The following is a 24,834-nucleotide window of genomic DNA, read 5'->3' as shown; positions in this document are numbered from 1 at the left end:
TATGCATGTTCATATAATTGCTTGATATGACATTCTTTTCTCAACCTAATAGTTTAGTACTCCAGGGAACCATTCGTACTTGTGCAAAAATGAGGAATACAAGCCATGGATTTCTGAGGATACCACCTCAGACTGCAGTAAATTTAATGAGAGATCACAAAATAACACCCCACATACACAAGATTGTAATGTGCATTTCCTTGTTCCAATTGGACTATCAATCATGAGTCATATTCAGAAGGGAACGCACACAGTCAGTTAGAACTTCAATCCATTATCTGACATGTTCATGGGTGCATGTAACTTTCCATGAATCTTTGCACTCTACAGACTGAAATTTAAAACTTTCCTAGCCTAATGCTCGTAAATGCAAATATACCAGGGAACTGAATAACAAGTGCAGAACGTGATTTGAAAATTTCAATTCATTATAATCAACAAGAATGGATGATCTAAGATAATGCAAAATTAATCAATATGTTGCTACAAAATGTAACTTGTTACATGTGTCTGAAACAAAATGCAATTAATCAAGGACCCAAAAACCTGCCAACGAACCCCTACATCAGAAGCTTTAACACTTTAACAACTGGACTTCTGACATATATGCATCCTTCACTATTGTAACTAAGATCCCAAGTTCAAAATAGTTACATGGTATGAAGATTGAATAGCCTACATCATCCTGTTAAAAAGTTTCCATGCTACTCCAGACAGCTATTTAAGTATTTATTCAGATAAAATATGCCCACTAGCAAAAACTAAATCAGAAGCAAGACTGCATATAATTATGTAGGATAACAACATTGTAGGACGTTTGACACAATTGTTAGTCAAGATCTATTCATTACCAAAAAGTCAACCATTATCTAGTTAGTTGTATTCTTGCACGATAAACCAAAAACAAATAGTAAAAAAAAACAGAAAAAAAGACAGGAACTATTATACACACATGGACGCTTACACATTTAAAAAGAAAAAAAAAGACTTTCTTAAAGGCCACAGAGAGCCGCCGCACAAATCGTGAATTAATTAATTGGTGAACATGTCAATGCCTTAATCATAAATTATACGTATCCCAATCAAATCTGGGTTGTGAGAAAACCTCATAATCAATGGGTCCATCAATAGTGCTGTCTATATTTTGCATGCCTTCCAAAAGGGCTGGTTGAAAACTATCATTATCAGAAGGCAATAGTTTGTAAATTACTAGTAATCCAAGTGTAAATATGGCTTGCAGCTTTGTGGAATCTCCTTTGACTGAAAAGAATAAGAGCATTGACAGGAGGAATAAATCAACGCAGAACCGCACAATACACAACACTGTATCCATCAGCCTTCCATCATTGCCAGCAGGAAATCCCCGGACTCTATATACAAACAGAAAGTTGTACTTATCAACCACATACCTATATCCAAAATAAACCGCACCTACTGGCACCACAAGTGGAGCAAATGAAGAATATATCATGGTCAAGGCGAATATTGTCAAATTAAATGCATAGTACTGTGCAAAATCAAATGTCTGCTTGGGTATAGGTGAGGTTCGGCTGATCGGATATACAGAAAGATCTTGCCCCTCAATGTCAATTTCACTCATCCTAGGAGTGTCAAACACAGTTTCAGGCATCAGCGGTCTCCGAAGACTATTCAGGTCTTGATTTTCTAATGGGTACTCCTCCCTGTTTTCTGGGACCAACTGGAGCATGTCATTCTTCCGAAACTTCTGAAGCTTCTTCTTTATCCAAGGAATTGGAGCCAGCAGATCATATGATATTCCCAAGAATGTACTTGTGATTAGAAATGCAAGAGAAGAAAGGCAAGATCTCGACAAGAATGAGGCACTCATGTATTGCTCAATTCTCTTGCAGTCTTCTCCATCCAAATAGCACCGACCCATCCGTAGGATTGCACTTTCTAATGATGACTCAACGAGGGCCCTCAGTAGGATCAGATTGACAAGGAAGAAGCAAACCATCTTCAGCAATGCTGCTCTTTGCTCACTAGATACTGTGAGATGCCGTTCAAACTTGGAAAGATAAGAAAGGGCTGAAGGGACCACTATATACATGCTAACAAATATAATAACATTGGGCAAAAATTGAAAGGTTAGGGATGCAAGCCAGCTCGAACTTTGCACCCAGGCCAACCACAACTGTGCATTATCAATTGCTTCAGCATTAATAATCCGTGCAGCACTCTGCACGGCAGTGATTACTGCAAGTGGAGAACTGAAGAACAAAAGCATTAACAGCAAACATGTGTTTACAAACACTCTCCGCAGTTTCAGTGATAATTTTGTTGATCCCAAGTGGTTCCAGTAAATATCAGTGGCCAATGGGGCTCGTTCAACTTTCCATTGGTTCCTCTGCAACTGTAATTCCATGACAGAGAAGAACTTCCCAAATCGCCTCTTTTTCTCATTCCGAAAATCTTGAACTGCCTTATTTGCAGTGTATACATCCTTAAACATCACAAAAGCAACCCCAGCACCCTGTGCACGTCCTTCTTTATAAGCTGCTAATTCAGTCTCTAACTCAGCTCTCAATTCCTGCAACTTCCTTAATTTCTCTTCATCAGTAAACCCAAATCTTTCCATAATCTGATCCAAAACACGTTGCACCTTCCTCCCCAACCAACGAACCTTACCCCCAAACCCTTCAGCTCCATTCCCATCATCTTCATCTTCACCTTCTTCCGGTAAAAGACGAGAATCAATTTTCACCACCAACCAAGTGATTTCATCCCTAACCTTAACTAATTCAGTAGCTAAATCATCCAATGCGCATAAATCCATAGGCAGAATCACCCTATAAACTTTCCCTGGATATCTATATTGAAAATACTCCAGCAAAACACTTTTGTCAACTCCTAAACTCTTAGGCAAGCCCTGAACCATAATCGTGAAAATCGCAGTTGAATTCACGTTCGGGTCACTTAAATTTCCATTCCCATCTCTAAACCTAGTAATTTTCAATCTTTCTTCAACAGCAGACATTCCAAAATGAACAATAATAACAACAAAAACCATAAAGATAAAATGTACCCAAAGTAACCCCGACCCTTTACTAATATGACTTACGGTGGTCTTGGAGAACTGATCGCCTAATAGAGCTGTTCCGCCGTAGAGATTTACCGGAAGCAAGACGAAAACAGCCAAAACAGCGACTGATAAGAGGACAGCGAAGCTGCCGCCTTCAATTAACAGGAATTGGGCGGCGTCAGCTCCACAGTGGCGGGCAATCTCTCGGCCGGTGGCGTGCCAGACGGCAAGGAGCTTAGCGAAGAGCGCAGATGGTCCGGGGATGCGGCGGTGGTCGCTCCGGAGCTTGAGGAAGAGGAAGATGAGGACACAACATAGAAGGCCGATGGTTGAGATGTTGAGAAGGTATTGGATGTTGCCATACCACGCGCCGTCGAACACGTCGTCTCCGTCTGACGAAGGAGACGGCGGAGGAGGAAGCGTTTCGTTCATCGAAATTTCCTCGGAGAGTAAAAAAAAATTTAGGGTTCCAGTGACAAGATTTTGGGATTTCGATTCATTGGACGGAGGGGGAAGTAGGAAGGAGTTTTTGTAGTTTTTCGTTTTTGTGCGCTGGAAGAAGGAATAGGAAATCGAAAGAGAGAAAGAAAAGAATAAACAGAATTATGGATTCCTCCCAGAAACAAAAGAGTTGTTTGCAATAATACCCCTATCATTGATCACTTTTAGTTATAGGCCACTATTTGGGCTCAATTGGAACTTCTTCAAAATGGGCCCTTCTTTTTGGCCCATTAAAATTTCAATATCTTACCTTGGCCCATTCCTTTTTCTTTTTTGGGCATGGAAATTGAATTTACTTTAAAAAATTGGTCTTAAATATAAATCCAAAATCTCCTATCAACATGGAATGTCAAGAACAAATTCACAAACAAAAGTTGTTTGCTTTATGTGCAAGTAGGGCTCAAATGTCAGCCAATAGAAATAAAATTCTATTGTCCCTTTCTTATTGTTCTTTCTTTATTGAGTATGGTATATGAGAGAGAAAAAGCACTAAGATTCTTAACAATTTAGGCAAACCCATTTTTTCCTGTTATCTTTTTCAATTTCCTTTTGGAATTGACTAACCACTCAAAATTGAAAGATTAAATATTGCAACAAGTTTGAATTTTAATTATCTTTATTACTATCATTTTAATGTTATATTAACTTATTTATATTAAGCAAAATGTTTTTTTTTAATTTAAACTATTTAAAAAAATTTTAAAAAATATATATTTTTATTTTGAGTCAAATAGACCTTTATAATTAATAATTTATTAACTGTTATGAATTAAAATATTACTCAGTCATTTTATGTTCATCTGGAGTTAACATGGTATTGACGTCGTATTACGTCATTATCAATTATAATATGTCAATATGTGATATCAATTATAACTTGCAATAGTTAATCAACTATAAGTTATAATGAATTATTTGATTTAAAATAAAAATACAAATGCTTAATTGAACTCAATAAAAATTAAAATCTTATTTAAACGTTTCTAAAAAATTCATAACTATTTTTAAGTATTATGGTTTTATATTACTAGCAGTAAGTAATAAAAGAGATTAAACCGAATAAAATAATTAGTTTACCCTATGAATAATCATGAATTAATTTCAATGATAAAATGGTTATACTCGTTTTAATTGTTCTCGTTGCTCATGATAGTAATACGAACAACTTTATTTAACCAAAATCGAACATCTACATGCACTTAATTTAAAGTTTCCTATACATAATAATTATAACAATGCTTACCGACCTAAGTTCATTGGTTTTTGATGTACGAGCACAAATTTCCTTCCAATTGCCGACCTAAACTGTTTTGGGTGGTTCTTACAATTTGCTACGAAAAATTCTCGAGTCTCGATTTTGTACAGATTCGAGAATCTTAAAATGGATTCATTTTTACACCTCATTCGTCGTCATCGAAACCTGACTTCCGACACCTGCAATATGGTCGAAAGCGAAAGATGAAGAAGAGCTAATTTCAGTTTTCCTCCAAGATTTGACTAAACAATGTGAATCCGTACCTTGTGGATCCATCTCTTTCATATCTGCATTGGTGTTTTCTTCCATGTTTTAGTTGTTTTAGGGTCAGATTTTCGTTTTTTCTTTCCATCTTTGAATGGGCGGCTAATACTTTTGGCAGACCAACGCTTTTCACACTTTCAAACATATCATTATCATTTGCATTAAAAGGGACTTTGACAATCTAATTTTCAACCCTCACCCCCCGTTTTTTTTTTTATCATTTTATTGAATTTCTAATGACGAATTAAATTCTCTTGAAATTTAATCTACTCGATGTTGACCCGCACTCAAAATCTTCAAAAATAAATAAAAAAAAAGAATTATAGATAAAAATCTCAACGGATTATATTATTTGACTTGATACCCGCGTCTACCTCTTAATTAACTTCCTCAATTAATGTGGTTATAGAAAAATACTATCTTACACGTGTTGCGATGTGAATTTGTGAGAGATTCAAATTATTTTCCTGACCTTTCCGATCTTATCTAATTAAATTTTGTAATTAATTCTGATTCATTTGCATATAAAAAAAATGTACGAAGAATTTCTATGCCAAAGCACATGCAATTAACATTAAGGGTTAATTGCATTTGAAAGCTTAAACCCAAGGCAGGCAAGGAAAGCGCAGATAATCTTCCTCTACTGGACGGCAGAGTTAATTAATCAGCCCCATCCCCCTGACGCAGATCCCAACGAGTCATAGGCTAATGGAAAAAAAAGGAAAGAAAGAAAAATTAATTACATTCTTAAATAAAACTAAATTTGTCTTTTTTACTTTTAAACAAATGTTTTGAACATAGCTGGATTTCGTTCAGACAGACACAAACCCAGTTGGATTTTGCACTGCCCAGTGGGCAGTGGCAGAGAGAGACAGAGGGTTTTTATTTATTTATTTATTTATATAATTTAATTTTTAATGTTTTGGGATTACTGTGTTGGAAGTGGAAGGTGGCACAGCACGACCGCAGGCACATGTGCGAGACCAGATTTTTTTCTGCGGACAACAAATCCCACACAACATTTGCCACTTGGTGTTTAATTTGCTGCACACGTGTGGCTTTTGCTTTCCAGAGACTTGGGCTGTTGGGCACCTATTGGTATGAGTCACCTTGTATAATAATATCTTTTTTCTTTTTTTACTTGTTAGATACAAAGAGTAATGCCCCAAACTACACATAATAATTAAAAAAACCCAACACTACTTAATTATTATTGATTTTGATTGTTAATATATTTTTATGTTAAAATTTATTTTTTTATAATATATTTTTATGTTAAAAATAAAAACATTGTCAAATCTAGTTTTAGCATATGTTATTGTTATGATCCATTAAAACCAAAGCTAAATCTTCCTTACAAGCTTCTTAATGAAATAATTTGAATAGAATATTAATTTTCAAAAGGATTTTATTCCTATTTGATACCATCATTTCCTTTCACCGCTCACTAATAATTATGGGAACACAACCTTGACCTAGTGCAACAAATTTGCTAGACCTAAAGAGTAGGGAGCCAAGCAAATGACCATCCTTGGTTTGTCATAAACCCTTCATTATTGAAGTTAATTGACATGTTTTGGATGAAGTTTTTATCATTGAAACATGATTATACGAAGCTCAATTCGATTATTTTGTAAATGAAATATCAAATTTATCGTAATTTTTATCAAAATTTTCAAAATGTATAGTCAAATTCAAAGCTTTCTTCTACTAAAACAAATATTTTCTTCACAAATTCAATTGCTTTAAAAGCTGGATGAAAGTGAAATTCAAACATATAATAAAAATTCAAGAAAATGGTTGGAGGCAAAATTAATTCATTGACCCAACTTACATAACCTTGGAAAAAGTGGGGTTGGATAGCAAATTACAATAATTTTTTTCTTTTTTTTTGAATAAAAAAATTAATATTAAGGGGGTGTTTCTCCCTTTCTATCTACTTTCTCTTTCTTTGGTTATATATATGCGGAGCCCATGGCCGCCCATATGCATTGCTGGCTATCAGCCATCGGTTTGTTCGTTTTCTTTTATAAGCCCTTTGTCTACTGAGAAAGACCAAACACCCAGTTTCAGTTTGTTCAATATCACACTGATTCATAACACTTTTTTTATATATATATATATTTTCTTTTTGTTGGGTTTTTCCCTTTCTATCTTCTTCTTCTTCTTCTTCTCTTTTTACTTGCAACAAAAAGGAAAGGGAAAGGGAAAAAGGAAGAGTGTAGAAAAGAGAAAAAAGAACGAAGAACCCAAAGTGAAATAGGAATCCAATCAATCTGGAGTGTTGATTTGATGGATCTGTAGATCTAACGCTTTAAAAAAACTTCACATGTATTGCTCTGTTTCTTTTAGATCTCCATCGTTTTCATCTGCTATCATTCAGTAGCTGAAGCCAAAACAGTACAAAACAGCCTAATTCTGCTGTGAGTTTATTTTGTTTTTTTTTTTGAAAAGCGAGTTTGTTTTGCCTGTGGTTTTCCCTTTTTCTTTGTGTGATCGAGGCTTTTCTTTCGAGTGGGGTTTTAATTTTTTTTAAAATTTTTTTATTCTGATTAGTTATTGAGCATTTACAGTTGTGGAATTTCGAGTGTCTAACCGATTTTTATTGTTTTGTTCAAGTGTGGGAATGTAAAGGTAGATTTGACTTTCTCTATTTTGTTCTTCTTCGCTTTTCTTTTTGGCCAAAAACATATGTCGTTTTTGTTGTTTTTATTTACTTAACTGGCAGTATTAGCTTAAGGGTCGGTTTTTTTTTTTTCATTTTCATTTTCCATTTCAGGCTGAAATGGATGTGGGTTTTCGGTTTTTTTTTTTTAAAGTATATCTTTGTTTTGTTTTTGGGGGATGAAGGATCAATTTGACAAATTGTTTTGATTACTTGTTCAATTTTATGCTGTTTTTAACAGGGGTGTATGATATTTTGCTTTGGTATGCAGGGGAGGAGACTGGTGGGGGTTTTTTGATTAAGTAATACTTTTCGGTGGATATTTGCATCCAATTTTGGATGTTGAGGAGCAATTGGAGGCTGGCCCGGGGGAGATGAGGGATGTTATCAAGGTTGGTCAACTTTCTGAGGGCCTGCTTGCGGCCGTCCTCGGACCGTTATGCCCAAAAAGGTTCGGATGCAGCAGGCCGGCAAGACGGGCTCCTTTGGTACAAAGACAGTGGGCAGCACTTGGTTGGTGAATTTTCCATGGCTGTTGTCCAGGCTAACAATCTGCTTGAGGATCAGAGCCAGATTGAATCTGGCTCTTTGAGCACTCTTGAGTCTGGTCCATATGGCACCTTTGTAGGAATATACGACGGTCATGGTGGCCCTGAGACATCGCGTTTCATCAATGATAACCTGTTCCAGCATCTAAAGCGTAAGGGAACTTGGAACCAATTAGAATTATTGGCATAGGGCATTTGTTATGCATAAGTTGTATTTATTTCACTCCTATTTGTTACTAGGATGAGCTGTTAAACTCACTGGACTGGTTCCTTTTCTGTTCGCGTAATTTAAGGATGTTGCATTTATTCATGCCATAAATGCCAAAACTTTAGGTTGACAGCCAGGTTGGTGCCACAGTGACTCAGTCGATAGTATTATTTTGCAGGGTTCACCACAGAGCAGCAGTCAATGTCTGTGGATGTCATAAAGAAAGCATATCAAGCAACAGAAGAGGGATTTTTCTCTCTTGTTACCAAACAGTGGCCTATGAAGCCCCTAATTGCAGCTGTTGGATCGTGCTGCCTGGTTGGTGTCATTTGTAATGGGACCCTTTACATTGCTAACCTTGGCGATTCTCGTGCTGTGCTGGGAAGGGCTGTCAAGGCAACTGGGGATGTTCTTGCCATCCAGCTGTCAGCAGAGCATAATGTAGGAATAGAGTCTGTCAGGCAAGAGATGCATTCTTTGCATCCTGATGACTCTCATATTGTAGTTTTAAAACATAACGTATGGCGTGTAAAGGGCCTGATACAGGTAAGTTCTTTATGTTGGTATTGCTTATAGACACACAATACGTACGTTTGGTCTATGCAATTTATATTTTCTTCATATTATTGAATGCTATAATTGGATTGTAAGCATTATAAAGTATAAATTTAACTATGTGACAAATTACCATGCTCAGTCAAGGAAAATGTGCATGTTACAAGTCTCGTGTCTTTTTTAATCCTTATGTGAAAAGCGAAGTCTTTCATTATGTTTCAGCCATATGGTTCTGGGTGTGGTTTGGCCTCTGGTGTTTCTAGAGGGTAGGATATGGGCTTTGCTTTGTTGGTTTCTTGCTATGTGTCTACAGCTTGTTATGATACGACATAAGCTAAACTAAAGGGGCACTTCAATTTGGAGTGAGTTTATAGTATAATTTTCTAATACTAGATTTGCAGTTTTTACCGATCCTGTACCTCTGAACCTGTTACTTATTATGATGGTAAAAGTCAATGGTAAGAAATATATCAGAATATAAATAAAAAAAAAACTGAAAGTAAGATGCCTGATCTCAAAATTCTGTGCTTTTAGTGCATTTACTTCATCTGATTGCAATGTTATCATATGGAAGCTAAATTAAAAAGAACTTGTATATTGTGCTTGTTTAACTGGTTTCGTACCAGTTTATTTTCCATAAATTGGTATAAATTATTTTTATTTTTTGGATGTTTTGGGTTGTAATTTTTATAGGACATTTACAGAACCTTTTTATTGCAGGTTTCTAGATCTATTGGTGATGTTTATCTTAAAAAGGCTGAATTCAACAGGGAACCTCTATATCAAAAGTTTCGTCTTCGTGAACCTTTTAAAAAGCCAATTTTGAGCTCTGAACCGTCAATATCTGTGCATGAACTCCAACCTCACGATCAGTTTCTCATATTTGCTTCTGATGGGCTCTGGGAACATCTCAGCAATCAGGATGCAGTTGATATAGTTCAAAATCATCCTCGAAATGTAAGATATACTTCTCTTATCAGAGAATTTAAGTGTGGTTTTAACTATGAAGTTTATAAACTACTCATTAATAGCATAATTGTGGTTTATGGTGCCTATTGGCAAAAAGGGCATGTATGCATGCTTTGAATGAGTCATGGCTTCATGTTAAGCAATCTTGCCCTAATGTAGTTAGAACTATTAATACGGTTTCCACTTTGAAGTCATTTATTTTATTTTTTTCATAATGTTCTCTATGTCAGTGTTGCATCGATACTCTTTTCAATATCTTCCATTTTGTTCTGCTAGACTACTAGTGCTGCTGATTATTCTTAATTACATTGGCTGATTCTTTGCCTTTAGAAGCTTTAGCACAAATTGTTCCTTCACTGAATGGTGACATACACATGAAATGTAAAATGAAAAAGTAGATGCTGACTTACAATCCAGGCTTAGAGATCATTGAATGGAGCCTTGAGCAACTAAGCCCACATAGCAATACTCGTACCATTATTGTGGAACCCTGTTGACAAGTAGCATGGAGAAATATGACTGTTATTTGATTGTTTTGTGCTTATTCTTCTAACAGGGAACTGCTAGGAGGCTTGTGAAGGCTGCATTGCAGGAAGCTGCTAAAAAGAGAGAAATGAGATACTCAGATTTGAAGAAGATTGACCGAGGTGTACGCCGGCACTTCCATGATGACATCACAGTTGTAGTTGTATATCTTGATTCAAATCTTGTGAGCAAAGCCAGCTCAGTGAAAGGCCCTTCATTATCCCTGAGAGGAGGCGGAGTTAACCTGCCTGCAAAAACTCTGGCTCCCTGTGCCACACCAATGGAACTCAATATCAGTTGATGAGGTTGGCCCCCACATACTGTTGTATCTAGTGCAGGATTCTTCTCTGAACTTCCCATGGTACGATCGGTTCTCATAATGCAAGAGAGGAGAAGGTGCAGTCCTTTAATTAATTTTTAATTTTTTAATGTACAATGTAACATTTTAACTTGAGACATATTCTATTTAGTTTATAAGCTCTTCGAGCTTGAAAGGAAAGAATCAGAAAAATAGAGCTGCAAAGGTGACAAAACGAAGATTCTTTCTTTAGGACGATCTTCTCTATGCATTCATTTCACTATATGTGCTCACATTCTGGAGGTTTTGGGTTTCTGTAAATTATGTTGACATCCCTGAATATCAAAATTCCTATAATTGTTGTTTGCATGTTGCAGTAATTTCAGTTTATGTTCTAGCCTCATAGGCACCGACCGTAATGGACACTAGTGGAATGATTCATCTCCTTTTCTGGGTTCTCTTTTTATTTTACCACCCCTTGTTCTGGAAATTAACAAGGTTAGCTGGTAGGATTTGCTATGATCTGGAGTTGTCGAAGGAGGCAAGTCTTCAGCATTATTGTGGTTTGATCAGTTGTTTATGAAAGGCAAATGTCTCCTTGGTCTCCAGACTATGAGATGTCACATGGGTCATGGGTTCTACATTTAAAGGAATTGGATTATTTGCTGGCCCCTGATGGGCCGTGGCGGAGGTTCTGGCTAGGTAAATCATTGTTTCTCCTGGAGATGGAATCGATCTCGGCCGTTGAACACCGGATTCAGATTAGGAGGTGGAAGGCAAAGCAAAAGCGACGGGTCCTTGATCCAAAATCCAAGTGGGACAAGAGGAATGCCGAATCTGCTGCCTTCTTTTGCCCTTTATGGCCAAATCATTTAAGCATTGGACCAGCACTTGATCCAGTCCCATTTGTGACTGCCAAACCAGAGCCTCAGTTGAGTTCAAGCCTTAGATTCAGGGCTCGGATAAGAGGGGAGAATGATTGAGGTGGGTGAACCAAGGAAAATGGTCCTGGTCCTTTCAAATTTGCTTGTGACAAAACTTAATCAATGGCCATGAAATAATTCAAAAGCCGAAAACACTAGGACATTGACCAAACGTGAAGGAGATAGAAACTGCTGCTCTGTTAGATCACAAGTTCAGAGCATAACACGGTGACGGAAGCAAGAAAAGTTCAGGGAATAAGAATGGCAGAAACGATTTTCCTAATCAACCCTCACTTTCTCAGCAAAATCCAGCAAAACCCATTCAATCAAAGAAACATCTAATTGAAAAAAAAAACCTATTACTTAGTACCTTGTGTGTTTGTGTTATACCTAATTCTGAACTCTGAAACACTGGAGAAAAAGGCTCCAGAATCATTAAAAATCAGTACTTTAAGACTTACTTTAGCTGTGCAGTTTAGGTAGGGTTTTAATTATGTGGACCATCTGTTTCTGATGCCACTAGCTTTTCAACAAGTAAGATGACAGCAAGCAATAGTTGCATCTTGGAGAGATTGCCGAGGGGAATTTGAACACATGAGAGAGAGAGAGACAGAGACAGAGACAGAGAGTGGCTTGGCCACTTGGCTAGCTTTGTTCTCTCCTGCTACTGCATATTCACACCGGCCCACGACAGACCCCACTTCCCTCCTCTATGCTGTCCTTTCTCTTATCACTTTTCACGGGCACAATTCTCTATGCCTACAGTAGCCAACTTCACTTCCCTTCACCTCCCCCTGTCCGCCTCACAGTTCCCACCTAAAGACAGAAAACAGAGCATTTTAGTCAATTCCTCTGCTACTAATGCTAATTCCACCCAAACCCAAAAACTAATTAATCTTTTGCAAAAGGTAAAGCAGAAAAAGAACCCATTTTTCTAAACCAAAATTTAACCAAAGACTTGACCCTTTGCCGACAAATTTTTTTGTTTAATTTCAACATATCCTCCTTAAGTCAAGCAGAAAAGTTACATACATGTGAATGTATAGGCATGTGATCATTTAATCATTTATGTACTATATTTTCCATTTTCAATCAAGAAACCATTCCAATCCATGGTCGACTTAAACGAGTAATAATGGAAGAGTATGGAAAGATTAGATCATTCTTTTGGAAAAGCAACATGCAAATAATTTCTGGGATTGTTAGTAAGGGTTTTTTGCAGTTTAACAATGATTATATAATTGAGGCAGACCAAATCCTTGTCCACTTCTTACTGTACTCTGTTAACGATGAGAAGACAGTAAAAGAATATCCTTTTTGGAACGCTTTTTATATAATTTTGTACCATGATATCTCATGTCAGCATTTGGATTTTCCACTGTCACTCTCCTATAGTCTTTCTTTTTCAAAATAAAAACAGAGTAACATTCAATTAATGAAATTCGAACTCAAAATTATCTATTTCGTATTTTAAACACAATAATTTCATACTTTAATTAAATTAAATATGCTTAACTTGTATATAACATATTTAATTTGTTTAATTAATTATATTATAACTAGTATAAAATGATTAATTTGACATATTTATTTAATTAAGTTGAATGGTTTGTGTATATCATTATACCGTATAAATAAGTATAATAAATAAACATATTCATCATATATGTGACCTGAACGTGACAAGAAGTTGGTTTGAATATCACCATCATTAAATCAACGGCTGTGGTCTCGTCAAGAATCTGATCCGACGGTCAGAAGAGCCAGATTGGTGAAATTTTAACGTTACAAAGCGGTAAAAACAGCAATCATGACTTGGAGTTCCCAGGGAAACTAAAGTGAAGTCCCCGCCAAATATCTTGTTCAGTTCAGTTAATAACGCTATTATTGTATTATCATTTAAGCCCTTAGCCCACTTTGGCCCCATTAGCCACCCTACTCGTGTCACTCACTTTCCCTGTTCAAGACACTTGTTCACCATGAATTCGACAGTGACGGTCACGGCTCTCTGCAGAGCGTGGACTTGATTTCTTTCACCAAGTGCTTGCACACAGCAAGCAATGCTAGCAAGGCAAGAAACAGTGCTTGCTACTGCTCTTCTTTCTCTCCAACCAAAGTGTTTTGAGGTTAGGCTTTGACTCCTTGTTGAGGTTTCCAGCATTTGTCTTAAAAAAGATCTCTGCCATGTCCATAAAATCTTTCTATATGATAGCAATGGAAGGAAAAGTAAGGAAACTTGCTGCCTTGTAATAGAGCCATTTGCAGGAAATGTACACCAAAGAAGGCCATCTTCATTTATTATTGTTGCAAATGCAAGTTCATGATGAGTTGAACAGGCAATGGTTTTAAAGAATATATCAGAAACTGTTTGTCACTTTGTCTCATCCTCTGACAGACTCATCTAGTCATCACCCTTTTATTTTTTTCGGACAAAACACCTCCATTATCGGACAGGACAGTGAGCATACTGCATAGCTCAAGTTTGATTTTTTAGTTTTTTTTTTTTGTCAGTTGCCTGATGTGATTCTCTACAACTTTTCCAACACAACCTTTCTGCCACAACCGAAACCTTTGTCTTTTACTTAAGAGCTAAAACCACTTTTGTTTTTCCTGCTAAAAAGAGTGTATTATATGGTCTAATTAAGAAGCCAACTTCAAAATTAGCAAAAACCCACCTTTGGATTCAGCAGAGTGAAGCAGAGAAAGAAATGGGGTGTGCTACTTCAAAGAAAGAGGAGGAAGACAGTGTTGTGTCACTGTGTAAAGAAAGAAAACGCCTCCTGAAATTGGCTGTGGAGCGTAGATATGCCCTTGCAGATGCTCAATGTAAGTATAACCAGTCTCTTTATGCGGTTGCAGCTGCCATAAGGTTATTTGTTGCAAGGCATTCCTCCCCTTCTTCTCCTTTCCTCATCACTTTCCCCACTGCTTCTACTAATGAGGCTGGTGAGACCCCTGTCACCAATCCAATGTTCCTTAAACAAAGGCCAACTGAGCCCACCCATGAAACAATTCGTTGTCAATCCTCTCAATCTACAGTTTTTGTGAAGAGGGGAAGTCAAGATCAAGGAAAAGAAGAAGTTCCAAGAACTCAAGAAGATGAAGAGGGTTGTCTTGAATCCTCAGAAGACGAGCGAGGGAGTAAAGAGGAAGAAGATGAGGTAGTTTGCGAGCACTTTTATGGTGAAGAGGCTCCACCGGCAATGCCATCACCAGAAAAGGCGTTTGCGTGGGATTTCTTCAACCCTTTTGATGGAATGAGAACAGAGGTGGTGAGTAGCTTTACTGACAGTTCTGATGAGGAACTGAGAGTGGTGAGAGAGAAAGAGGGAATTCCTGACCTGGAAGAGGATGGAGAGAGAGTTGTGAGTGAGAGAAAGGTTGAGAACGTGAAAATTGCTGATGGTGGTGATGAGGAGAGTCAGAATACGGATGTGAGAAAAGGGGATGATCATGATGCAAAAGTAAGCCAGGGGGACAAAAATAGTTTCAGAATGATTAATACACCCACAAATGAGAGGGAGTTGTTGGAAGCGTTGAAGGATATTGCAGACCATTTCCTTAGAGCTTATGATTCTGGTTTGGATGTCTGTAGAATGTTAGAGGCCAATAGAGTTCAGCTGCAATCTGGTTTGGAGGAACTCAAAGGTGGGTTTATCTTGTCTCTTTCCCTTAAACTTTGTTTTCACTCTATGTCATTTTCTGTTTCTTGAATATGCCTTCTAGTTTCCCTGTGATGTTCTTAGAAATATTTAGGTGTTTTTGTATCCTCTGCTTGCAAATTGAATCCTAAAAGGGTTCATGCTGTTGTTTGAGGCTATAATTTGTTGCTGTTCCATACAGTCTTAGAGTAAGAATTGGTAATTTTTTTCATATAACAGGAGAGGTTGATTGATATGTCCATGCTATTACCTAGAAGACCTCTGTACTAGGAATATGAAATCAAAGAGCTCTCTTCCATTTCTTTTGAATAATGTTACCTGCTCCACGGTCTGTGCATATAAATTTTTTGCTTTACATTAGTTTGTGTAATTGTTTAACTTGCTTTCTGGGTGCAGAGAGCTCGAATAAACTAATTCGGTCAATTTCTTGGAGCCGGTCTCCATTGTCCCGATCTTCATCCTGTAAAAGCCTCCTTTCATCTAGTTCCAGAAATTCTTCTACATGGGCAGAATTGAAGACTGATTTGTTTGATGATTATGGAGGAATGGAATCTGGAAGCCATTCACTGACCCTAGGAAGGTTGTATGCTTGGGAAAAGAAACTTTACGAGGAGGTGAAGGTACTATAAACATAATTCGATTGCTAGCCAAATATGGAAACCATCTCTCTCACAGACACATTTTTTGAATGTTTCCTTTCATCTTACTTTTTCACATGAACCACTTCTATCGTCTTAAATTATTTACAATGGACAGTTGACGCCATTCAATAACTTGCGTGTGTCGCTCCTCTTTGTGATAATTCTGAGTCTTCTGGCTTTTAGCATCTAGCAATGTGCATGCTGGTAGTTGAACTGGTCAGCTGGTAGAAACTATTTCATATAACAAATGATATAAACTGCTTGATTTACACAAGAATGTTCTCTGTGTTCATGCGGATAGTCAGTCAGACAACCAGTAAATGCCTCTGACATAATGAGTCTAGCAAGTTTGCTTCCATGTTTAATTATATATATGATATGAGATGTTGAATTTGCATTAATTAAAATCAGTTTTTGAGTACTTGAGTACATTCGAAGTTCAAGTTTTTGTAAGCATTTGCTATAGCTCCCTAACATCTTATACTTCACATGCTCAGGCTGCAGACCAGACCAGGAAAACTTATGAGCAAAAATGTTCTCAAATGAGAAAACGTAATGCTAAACAAAATCGCCTCTATGCTGGGGACAAAACTAGAGCAGAAGTAAAAGACTTGCATAGCAGAATATTGGTAGCAATACGAAGTGCGGAAACAATCTCTGAAAGAATTGAAAAACTGAGAGATGAAGAGTTGCAGCCACAACTTATTGAGCTACTACATGGGTATGAAAGTAAATGACAAAAAATTGTTCACATGTATCAGATTTATCAGTGTGATAATCTTCATTTCTTCTCCTCTGCAGCCTAATGGGGAACTGGAAGATAATGTTGGAATCACATGAAACCCAAAACCGAATCATGTTTGAAGTTGCGTCTTTCAACTGTCCTGCTTATGGAAAGTTTCGCAGTGACTCTCACCGTCTTGCCACTCTTCAGCTTGAGGCAGAACTTCATAATTGGCGTTCCTGCTTTTTAGCATATTTGTCTGCACAAAAGGCATACATTGAAGCTCTCAGTGGATGGCTTTCCAAGTTCATTGCCCCTGAAGTTGAATTCTGCTCAAAGAATAGGTCCTCAGGCCCAGCAGTAGGAGTTAATGGACCACCATTGCTAGCAACCTGTCATGAATGGTTAGCTAGCTTGGATAAGTTGCCAAATGAGGCTGTAATTTGTGCATTGAAAAGCTGTGGAAAGGATATCCGGGCACTTTGGGTTCAACAAGGTGAGGAGCAAAAACAGAAGAGGAAGGTCGATGGACTTGCCAAAGAACTTGAGAGGAAGGTCTTAGCATTCCAGAGAACAGAGGGCAGGATTCTTGGTTCAAAACTCTCTGAGCAGGAATTAGAAATAGATGTGCGGAATCGGATTGAGTATTTGGCAGAAAGAAAAAATCTGTTGGATATGTTCAGGAAAAGAATGGATGCTGAGAAGGTAAAACACCATGCTAGCATGGAAGAGACACAGCAGATAACAGTGAAAGGATTTCAAACTGGATTTTATTCAGTTTTTGGGTCCTTGGCTGAGTTTTCAAAGGCTTCTGTAAAAATGTATGCTGACCTTGTGACATATTGCGAAACTGCCAAGGCAGCCAAAGATGAGAAGGAAAGTGAACCAAGCTATGTCAAAGAAATGAGCTCGTATCTCTGGAGTTGAAGTGGCTGAGAATAGGAAGAACGGAAAACTAGAAAAGAACTCATTATCTTAGGCCTTCTATTCTTGCAGTTCTCAGAAAATAGAGTTTCCATAATAAGATAGTCCTTAAGCAGCTCGCTCAGGAATTATGTTTATAGCAAGCTATATTGTTGTTTAATTAGCTAATTGTAAGTATTAATAGTCTTTCCCTGATGGTAAAAGAATCAAAAGTTTCACCAAATTCTGACTGATTCTGAGATCATGATTTTTTTTTTTTAACATTACAATGGGAGAGCATGATTTATTCTTTCATCCACCTAAACACGGAAAGAAAAGGAAAGAAAGAGGATTTATTGTCTATGATCTTTCCTTTAATGGCGAATACCAGATGTCTTGTGGCAATGATATCAACACAATGAGGTTTCCTATACCTTCAAAACATAAAGTCACTTGTCTAACCGATCTCTTTCTCTACCTGTCTCGTCACTTATTCCTCTTAAATTGTTCTTATCAACATCAACACTAACACTGTTGATCTCAAAACATCTCAGGCTGGTGCTTTGGAATGAAACACTATCCATCTCAACACGAAACTTTTGAAATCCAACACCATCTATGCTCACAAAGCTTTGAGAGTAGTCCTGGTCTAATGATCTACGATGCCCTTGCTCTGTTGGTCGAGAAAACATGCCAAATATTGTTCTCCGGGAGCTTCTCCAGGGCTGTTTGTTGATGGAGTTGTCAACTGAATAAAGTGTATCTTCTAGTTCTTGAAAGACCTGAGTCATAGTAGGACGGTCTTTAGGCATTTTCACCACACATCTGAGTCCAAGTTCTCCCATCTTCAGCATCATTTCCATATTGCATGGCTCTGATAAAAGACTAGCATCAAGGATTTCTTCGATGCTGCCCCTCTCTATACTGGGCCTTGCCTGCAATTTTCAACAGCTGACTTCAGTACATGTTTTTAGTGTCTAAATCGACAGCTTACTCACAACTAGAACAAAGCAAAGTTAGAACTGGATAAACTAACCCAGTCAATGATATGATAATTAGGTTGGTTTCTAGTTGAATCAACAGCCGGCCGGGCACAAACGAGTTGCAGAAGGATAACCCCAAAGCTATAAACATCACTAAAAGGACTCAAATGAAAACTTGTGCAATATGCAGGATCAAGGTATCCTGGCGTTCCTTTGATCTGGCTACTAACATGGGATTGGTCTCCTACTGGACCCAATTTCACTAGTCCAAAATCTGAGACCTTGGGTTCGAACCCATCTCCAATCAAGATGTTGCTTGGTTTTATATCACGGTGGATTATGCTAGGCCTAATCCCATCATGTAAGTGAGCTATGCCTGTCAATAAAAAAAATGTTTAACTTCAGCAGGTAACTCTGTTAACAATAGTTTATGCTGCTTTTGTACCATGAAAATCTACCTTTTGCTGCTCCAATAGCTATGTTTACTCTTTGCCTCCACGTCAAGTTTCTTCCTCCTCTTCCTACACTCCAAACAGTGAGCAAAACATGAGCTTTTCTTTAACCCCTTGAATATTTGTCTGTTTCCTTTGATTTTTTATTGGTTTCTTGTCGCTGCGAAAAGCTGTTTTTGTGACATGAAACAAGTGGGAACTTACCCATGATGTACTCAAGTAATGAACCATGTGGTACGTATTCATAAACCAATACTTTTGCACCTTTTGGTCCTGTTAAAAAATATATTCCCTGTCTTAGATTTTCTTAGTACTAACTTAGAGACAAATTGATTAATCCATGGATGACTTGAGGGCGCAATTAGCGTACCAGGTTCTTCACAATACCCCACCAAACCTATGAGATTTGGATGATTGACTGTCGAAAGAAGCCTCACTTCTGTTTCAAGAAACCAGTAAAAACACACTAACCAATTATCCAGATTCCAGGATCAAGATAAATTAAACTATGCATGTAGAGTTAAGGGTGGTTTACCATTTCTGAATTCTTCAACGCTTTGGTATGACTCGGCGTGAGCTCTCTTGATTGCTAACGTACCTTCAGCCTCAAAGATTCCTTTGTAGACATTCCCGAACGCACCAGACCCCAACAAACAGTCTGCACTGAAATTCCTGGTAGCCTTCTCCAGCTCCTCCAGCTGGAAGCGCCTCAACCTTAATTTCTCAGCTTTCAGACCTCCTGTTTTTGACAATCTGAAAGTTGTTAGAACCTACAAAAACTGACAGACATTTGAAACAAACTGCTGATCCTGACAAGAGGTCTGAGTCTAACCTTTACGGCTCCATCTTCGGCTAAGCTTTCTTCTGCAAAAGAAGAACAACGAGGATCCCACTAAGACTGCTATGATGGCAATGATGAGAACTCCCCACATTTGCTTATTACTATGAGCATGACCAGATGTTTCAGAACCCCCTAGCAACTGAAATCTCTTGACCATTGCAAATAAATAAGTAAAATGTCCCAACACCAAAACCCCAAGATTTTATTAAATTACCTCCATTTCTACCATCGGTTCATTTTCCAGGAAGACTATTATTTAATTTCCTTGTGCTCTGAATATATTCCTTGACTGAAAAGAGGCAGGCAGAGGAATATGGGAAAGGATTGATCTCCCTGCCGGCAAACCTTATTTTCAAACAGAAGTCTATATATATATATATGTTAAGGAGTCCCTCTCCATGTCATCGTGGACTCGTTCTTCTTTTGAGACGGCACATAGGCCAAATAACACATAAAATTTTTCATGCCATGCATTGTTTGACAAAGAGGGAAGGGCGTAGAATCTCCATGTTCTTGAGTTAAAAAACTGACGAGTAATCACAACAGACAAGAAAAATCCACAAATGTCCATCAGGTCCGAGCTGTTCCTTGCATCACATTTTTGTTTTCTTCTTCATTTCAGTGCATGATTCCTGGGATTGAGTTACTGTCACTGATGCAAGCGAACATGATTCTAAAGGGTCCAGATAAGAAGACTCCACAAAAAATCGATTTAAGTGGGAGATCATGGTGGACCAAGCAATTAATTATCATAATTTAATGGTGTGATTTACTTGGATTACGATTAAAAGCGAGTTCGATTAAGCCATTTGATGTCCTTTTGTGATTGTTTTGATCTATTGACTTCATTATCAATTACGTTTCAGTTTTGGAGGTTTTGTTGATTGCAATTTCTTGGGTTGTCAGATTCTCTTGCTAATTCTGCTGACAAGTTTCAACCCATGCCATTACTTTTTTGGCCAGTTTTAAACCCATACCTTAAATTGGATCTTTTGTTGATAGTTTCACGGGTTGTCCTGTTTGAGCAAGGTTTTAACATCAATAGCAAGGTCAAACCATTGAAGTTAAAGTATCCTTGAATTCCACGAGAATTCAATCTAAAATCAATTGACACAAACCTGGAAAGATGATGCCAGGCTAATTTATGTTAATCAGATTCTACAATCTTTGTCAGTTGAGTGGAATGTGAGTTACTGTCTACTTTATCCGGATGGAACCCATGATCTTGTTTATCAGAATATGTCTGGAAAATTACACACGCTTGGAATCTTTCTTTTCTTACAAGCTCTTGACAAGAAAAAGTTTAAGCGTAAACATAAAATGAGCAAATAGAAGGGAAAGAAAACATGGTAGATTTCTTTTCATTGAAAATTTTTATGAAATTTGATGATCAGTTGGCCAATTTATTAGAATTCTTCTTAAAACCATTCCTTTTTCATGGAACCCTCCTGAACTTTGACTGCTAGAACATTGCCCCAAGACTGAAGGCACAATCTTGAAGAAATTCATCAGGAAATGAATCATGTGAAACTGATCACATGGTTATAGGGAGGAAAAATATTTTGCAAGAAACACCATTGTTATTATAAGAAATAAACCTTAATGATCTTTAGTCTTCTCCTTCCTCTTCTTCTTCTTCCTCTAGTTTGATGAATGAATTCATTTGAATAACAATCTCTTTCTGACTAAAAACATAAAAAAGGGTTTCCATTAGGTACACAATTTTATCTACCAGATTTAGACCCTTCATCTTTGGTAGACCCAGATGTAACTTTCTTTTTTATGATGAGGTGGGATTGGCACATCCAAACCACAACTAAATGCACGAAGTGAAGTAGGTGAAAACCAACATATTTCGCCTATATTTATTCTATTATTTTTATTTTTATTTTTTTGCAACTAGGGGACGCCATTGCCAATAGGCAATAAGCTCAAATTGTAAATGTACATCAAGATTTTAATGTGGGAAGCTGCTTGGTTGGCCACGAGTTAATACTTTTTCTGTTCTTTGTTCAAATGGTTTTGCATCTGTTCCTGTACTCTGCAATTTACTCCCCAACATGCTTGGTCACATACTTCTGCGGGGAGTGACTTGACAAAGGATCTCGTTTCTAAGGCAGGCTTGGTTGGTATCTTAAGCAATCCTACGTTAACATATTTTCTCTCTTGCCAGGTCCACTTTGTTTTATGAATATGTTTGACAACATTGACACCGGCCAGGTCCTGGAAGTCAGAGAAGATAAAATTTTTAGACCCATTCTTTGGGGCATATAATTCAAGATGTTGGTCTAACCTGCTTCAGTTTACGTTCTCTCACAAGCAAAGAGCCTAAGACTTAGAAAACAATACCTTCACCAACTCCTGCCTCGGCTTCCATACAAGTATTTAATGCAAGAATTTAAAATGGTTGTCCCTGCAGTTTTTTTCATAAATGAGACTGACAAGTTAGATCTGAAAACTGTTTTCAGAGTTAATGTGTCATCTAGCCTTTGCATGATTGAATATCCTGAAACAAAAGTAGGATCCGATGATTAAGTTCCAACTCCCATACTGTCGGCGTTCCTCTGATGAACTTGTGTAAACGGTAAAAACAAATATTCAGTGAAGTAGAAAAAGTATATCATCCTTGCCATGATTCTTTCCTAAACTGTTTAAACACCCAAAATTGCCTATGACTTTCAGTGTCGAGAAGAAGCAGAAATCAGTTCTGAACCATATCGGTTGCCTAGAATTAATATAATCATAAAACTGGAGGTCTCAATCCAGGAGGAAACCTCATGAGAACTGAAATGAAATACCAACACCCTGATCAAATCTACATTGTTATCGAGATATGAGATTTGAAGTTTCAGAACTGTAAATCAAAAACTTTATACATAGGGCTAATCGAGTACAATGTTCAATCCTGCAAGATGATGTTAGGTAGACTACCCAGAGAGACAGAGTAGGCAAGCATTTGATGAACAAATGCACAAGCCCTGGCAAGAAAGGACGGTATAAATAAAATACAAAGAGCTCTTTCTAATTGTATAATTTACCAAAAATAAAATAAAATTACAGATCCCTTCTGCACAATGGACAAGAACCATGCCTAAGAAGCCACTTATCAATGCAAGGCAGGTGGAACATGTGATGGCACTGTGGCAAGCTCCTGACTGTTTCTCCAAGCTGAAAGTCCTGCATAAAGATAACTCCGAATGTCAATTAAATAAGCTTCTTATGCAACTAGATTTTACTAAGAATGGAGGAAAACGCAAAACACAGCATGGTCGGACCTGAAGGCAAACTGAACAGGAAACTTTTTCCCCAGAAGCATCTACATTGTTATTGTTTGTGATTACGATCTTTGGGATTTTTTCAACCAAATCACCAGCCAATCCTTTAGCACCACCAGTGTCAAAGATGTTCTGGACCTCCTCGAAAGTTGTTTCAGCAGCTCCCATCTAATAACAGAAACTGAAATCATAAGCAAATTGCCATTTGATGGAACCACCACTTTCTAGCATAGAGACTACTATCATTTTGCACAGCATATCACCTGACTTTGGACTGCACTCAGCATTGCTGGACCAATTCGTTCACGAACAAGCCTCCCACTGAGAAGGCTTGCAATGACGTCAATCTGCAGAATTTGCAGGAAAATGAGTTAGATTGCCTACAAGGCTTACTATAACTCAAAAGTGAAGGTTGAAAATTGTCAATAATGGTATCACGAACTTATAAATTTAGAACAATCAAGTGTTTTTCTCTAATCCCTCTTTCCATTAACTTAGAAACTAGCAACCAAACCTGAAAAACCAGGGTAATAAACAAAAGTGCTCACCAAGTAAAGCAAACATCCGATCCCGGATTCGTCCGATTGCCAAAGAACAAGAGAAGATTCAAAGACTTCGATTGAGAAAACTGCTCCAGATATGGCCCCAACTGCAGCCCCTCGAACAAACCCACTCTCCGTCTCTTGTCCTATCAAAGCCCCGGTCATGGCCCCTAAGAAAGTGCCCACTGCAGACAAAAAAGTCAATCTCTTGAGCAAAAATTTGAGTATAAAAAGAGTTAACTTCAGGCATTAAAGCGTTCTACATGTTAAAATTCTAAGAAACCAAACAACATGTCATTAATTCTAGCTGTATTTGGAAATAAATATAAGACAAATTAATGTCCAAACTGCTTTGTCTGCACGCAGAACATTTCATATTATTACAATCCAACAAAATTGGAACAGCAACATAATTAGATTTATCTTATATCCATATAATAATATTGGAGAAATGATAATGATTACTATAAAATAAATATGATACTTACATAAAAAAAACAAAATTTTAAAAAGAATAGAACATATCACATGAGTTAATAGCAGGAAAGAAGAACAAAAGAAGCCAAATTCGATTTATTACAAAAAAACCCACATCAAGGACCGTGAATAGATCAAGAATCAAATGGCTTTCAATTCCAAAAAAAAAAGTTATAAATTCGATCAGCCACGAGAAATCCAAAAGAAAAAAGAAAACTAGAAGCATTAATGGAGTAGCATAAAGAAGAAGAGATAAAGAAACCAACCTAATGCAAAGAAGAAGGTTAAGATCGCAGAGAAAATGTTACCAATGATGGCAGAAACGGCAAAATTGAAAAAATCTTTAACCTTTTCCACGAAATCTCCAAACAAAGACAATGAAGACAAAGAAAAACGAGATGGGTAGTGATAATAATCCATCTTTTTTCCTTTTTTCCTCTTTGGGTTCTGGTATGGTTTCAAATGAGAACCGGAAATGAACAGGTTTTGATGATCTACAAAGAACAGGGTTTAAGAAGAAGCTTATATATATAAAGAACAACAAAGAGAAGAGAAAGGGTATGCTTCGTGCTTAAGAGAT

At 37.3% G+C, this 24,834-nt stretch overlaps 5 protein-coding genes across 5 annotated transcripts; 2 read left to right on the top strand and 3 right to left on the bottom strand.

Annotated features, from left to right (window-relative positions):
• Positions 1–826: 826 nt before the first annotated feature.
• On the bottom strand, positions 827–3,676 carry LOC18610712 (early-responsive to dehydration stress protein (ERD4)). The gene has a single exon (XM_007046542.3). It carries the CDS (start codon positions 3,473–3,475, stop codon positions 1,061–1,063), a length of 2,415 nt encoding a protein of 804 aa, XP_007046604.3. The 5' UTR covers positions 3,476–3,676; the 3' UTR covers positions 827–1,060.
• A 3,373-nt stretch (positions 3,677–7,049) lies between these two features.
• Positions 7,050–11,200, top strand: LOC18610711 (putative protein phosphatase 2C 46). The gene is made up of 5 exons (XM_007046540.3): positions 7,050–7,486; positions 8,000–8,428; positions 8,663–9,030; positions 9,760–9,996; positions 10,565–11,200. Exons 2-5 carry the CDS (start codon positions 8,110–8,112, stop codon positions 10,832–10,834), a joined length of 1,194 nt encoding a protein of 397 aa, XP_007046602.1. The 5' UTR covers positions 7,050–7,486; positions 8,000–8,109; the 3' UTR covers positions 10,835–11,200.
• A 2,648-nt stretch (positions 11,201–13,848) lies between these two features.
• LOC18610709 (protein ALTERED PHOSPHATE STARVATION RESPONSE 1-like) lies at positions 13,849–17,944 on the top strand. Its single transcript, XM_018126085.2, has 4 exons — positions 13,849–15,402; positions 15,813–16,036; positions 16,555–16,778; positions 16,859–17,944. The coding sequence occupies exons 1-4, from the start codon at positions 14,463–14,465 to the stop codon at positions 17,706–17,708; spliced, it is 2,238 nt and encodes a 745-aa protein (XP_017981574.2). The 5' UTR covers positions 13,849–14,462; the 3' UTR covers positions 17,709–17,944.
• Positions 17,945–18,094: 150 nt separating this feature from the next.
• Positions 18,095–20,288, bottom strand: LOC18610708 (putative serine/threonine-protein kinase PBL7). Its single transcript, XM_088804671.1, has 7 exons — positions 19,952–20,288; positions 19,655–19,858; positions 19,490–19,558; positions 19,324–19,392; positions 19,126–19,188; positions 18,721–19,043; positions 18,095–18,619 (listed from the first exon to the last, which is right to left on the bottom strand). Exons 1-7 carry the CDS (start codon positions 20,115–20,117, stop codon positions 18,134–18,136), a joined length of 1,380 nt encoding a protein of 459 aa, XP_088660797.1. The 5' UTR covers positions 20,118–20,288; the 3' UTR covers positions 18,095–18,133.
• Positions 20,289–22,799: 2,511 nt separating this feature from the next.
• LOC18610707 (RING/U-box superfamily protein) lies at positions 22,800–24,834 on the bottom strand. The gene is made up of 5 exons (XM_007046536.3): positions 24,521–24,834; positions 23,784–23,962; positions 23,499–23,582; positions 23,236–23,403; positions 22,800–23,137 (listed from the first exon to the last, which is right to left on the bottom strand). The coding sequence occupies exons 1-5, from the start codon at positions 24,672–24,674 to the stop codon at positions 23,015–23,017; spliced, it is 708 nt and encodes a 235-aa protein (XP_007046598.1). The 5' UTR covers positions 24,675–24,834; the 3' UTR covers positions 22,800–23,014.

Source organism: Theobroma cacao, chromosome 1, assembly GCF_053813885.1.
Source record: "Theobroma cacao isolate CCN51 chromosome 1, ASM5381388v1, whole genome shotgun sequence".
In the NCBI taxonomy this organism is placed as follows: Eukaryota; Viridiplantae; Streptophyta; class Magnoliopsida; order Malvales; family Malvaceae; genus Theobroma; species Theobroma cacao.
The sequence above is the reverse complement of the archived record's forward strand: the minus strand, read 5'-3'. Positions and strand labels throughout refer to the sequence as shown.

Coding starts and splice junctions, on each gene's coding strand:
- LOC18610712 (XM_007046542.3), bottom strand. CDS start 3,475: ATGAACGAAACGCTTCCTCCTCCGCCGTCTCCTTCGTCAGACGGAGAC.
- LOC18610711 (XM_007046540.3), top strand. CDS start 8,110: ATGTTATCAAGGTTGGTCAACTTTCTGAGGGCCTGCTTGCGGCCGTCC. Junction 8,429..8,662: donor CCTGTTCCAGCATCTAAAGC/GTAAGGGAACTT, acceptor ATTATTTTGCAG/GGTTCACCACAGAGCAGCAG. Junction 9,997..10,564: donor TTCAAAATCATCCTCGAAAT/GTAAGATATACT, acceptor TTCTTCTAACAG/GGAACTGCTAGGAGGCTTGT.
- LOC18610709 (XM_018126085.2), top strand. CDS start 14,463: ATGGGGTGTGCTACTTCAAAGAAAGAGGAGGAAGACAGTGTTGTGTCA. Junction 16,037..16,554: donor AACTTTACGAGGAGGTGAAG/GTACTATAAACA, acceptor TCACATGCTCAG/GCTGCAGACCAGACCAGGAA. Junction 16,779..16,858: donor CTTATTGAGCTACTACATGG/GTATGAAAGTAA, acceptor TCTCCTCTGCAG/CCTAATGGGGAACTGGAAGA.
- LOC18610708 (XM_088804671.1), bottom strand. CDS start 20,117: ATGGTCAAGAGATTTCAGTTGCTAGGGGGTTCTGAAACATCTGGTCAT. Junction 19,189..19,323: donor ATTACTTGAGTACATCATGG/GTAAGTTCCCAC, acceptor TTTGGAGTGTAG/GAAGAGGAGGAAGAAACTTG. Junction 18,620..18,720: donor ATTATCATATCATTGACTGG/GTTAGTTTATCC, acceptor TGAAAATTGCAG/GCAAGGCCCAGTATAGAGAG.
- LOC18610707 (XM_007046536.3), bottom strand. CDS start 24,674: ATGGATTATTATCACTACCCATCTCGTTTTTCTTTGTCTTCATTGTCT. Junction 23,404..23,498: donor TGAGTGCAGTCCAAAGTCAG/GTGATATGCTGT, acceptor TTCTGTTATTAG/ATGGGAGCTGCTGAAACAAC. Junction 23,138..23,235: donor CCTGTTCAGTTTGCCTTCAG/GTCCGACCATGC, acceptor ATCTTTATGCAG/GACTTTCAGCTTGGAGAAAC.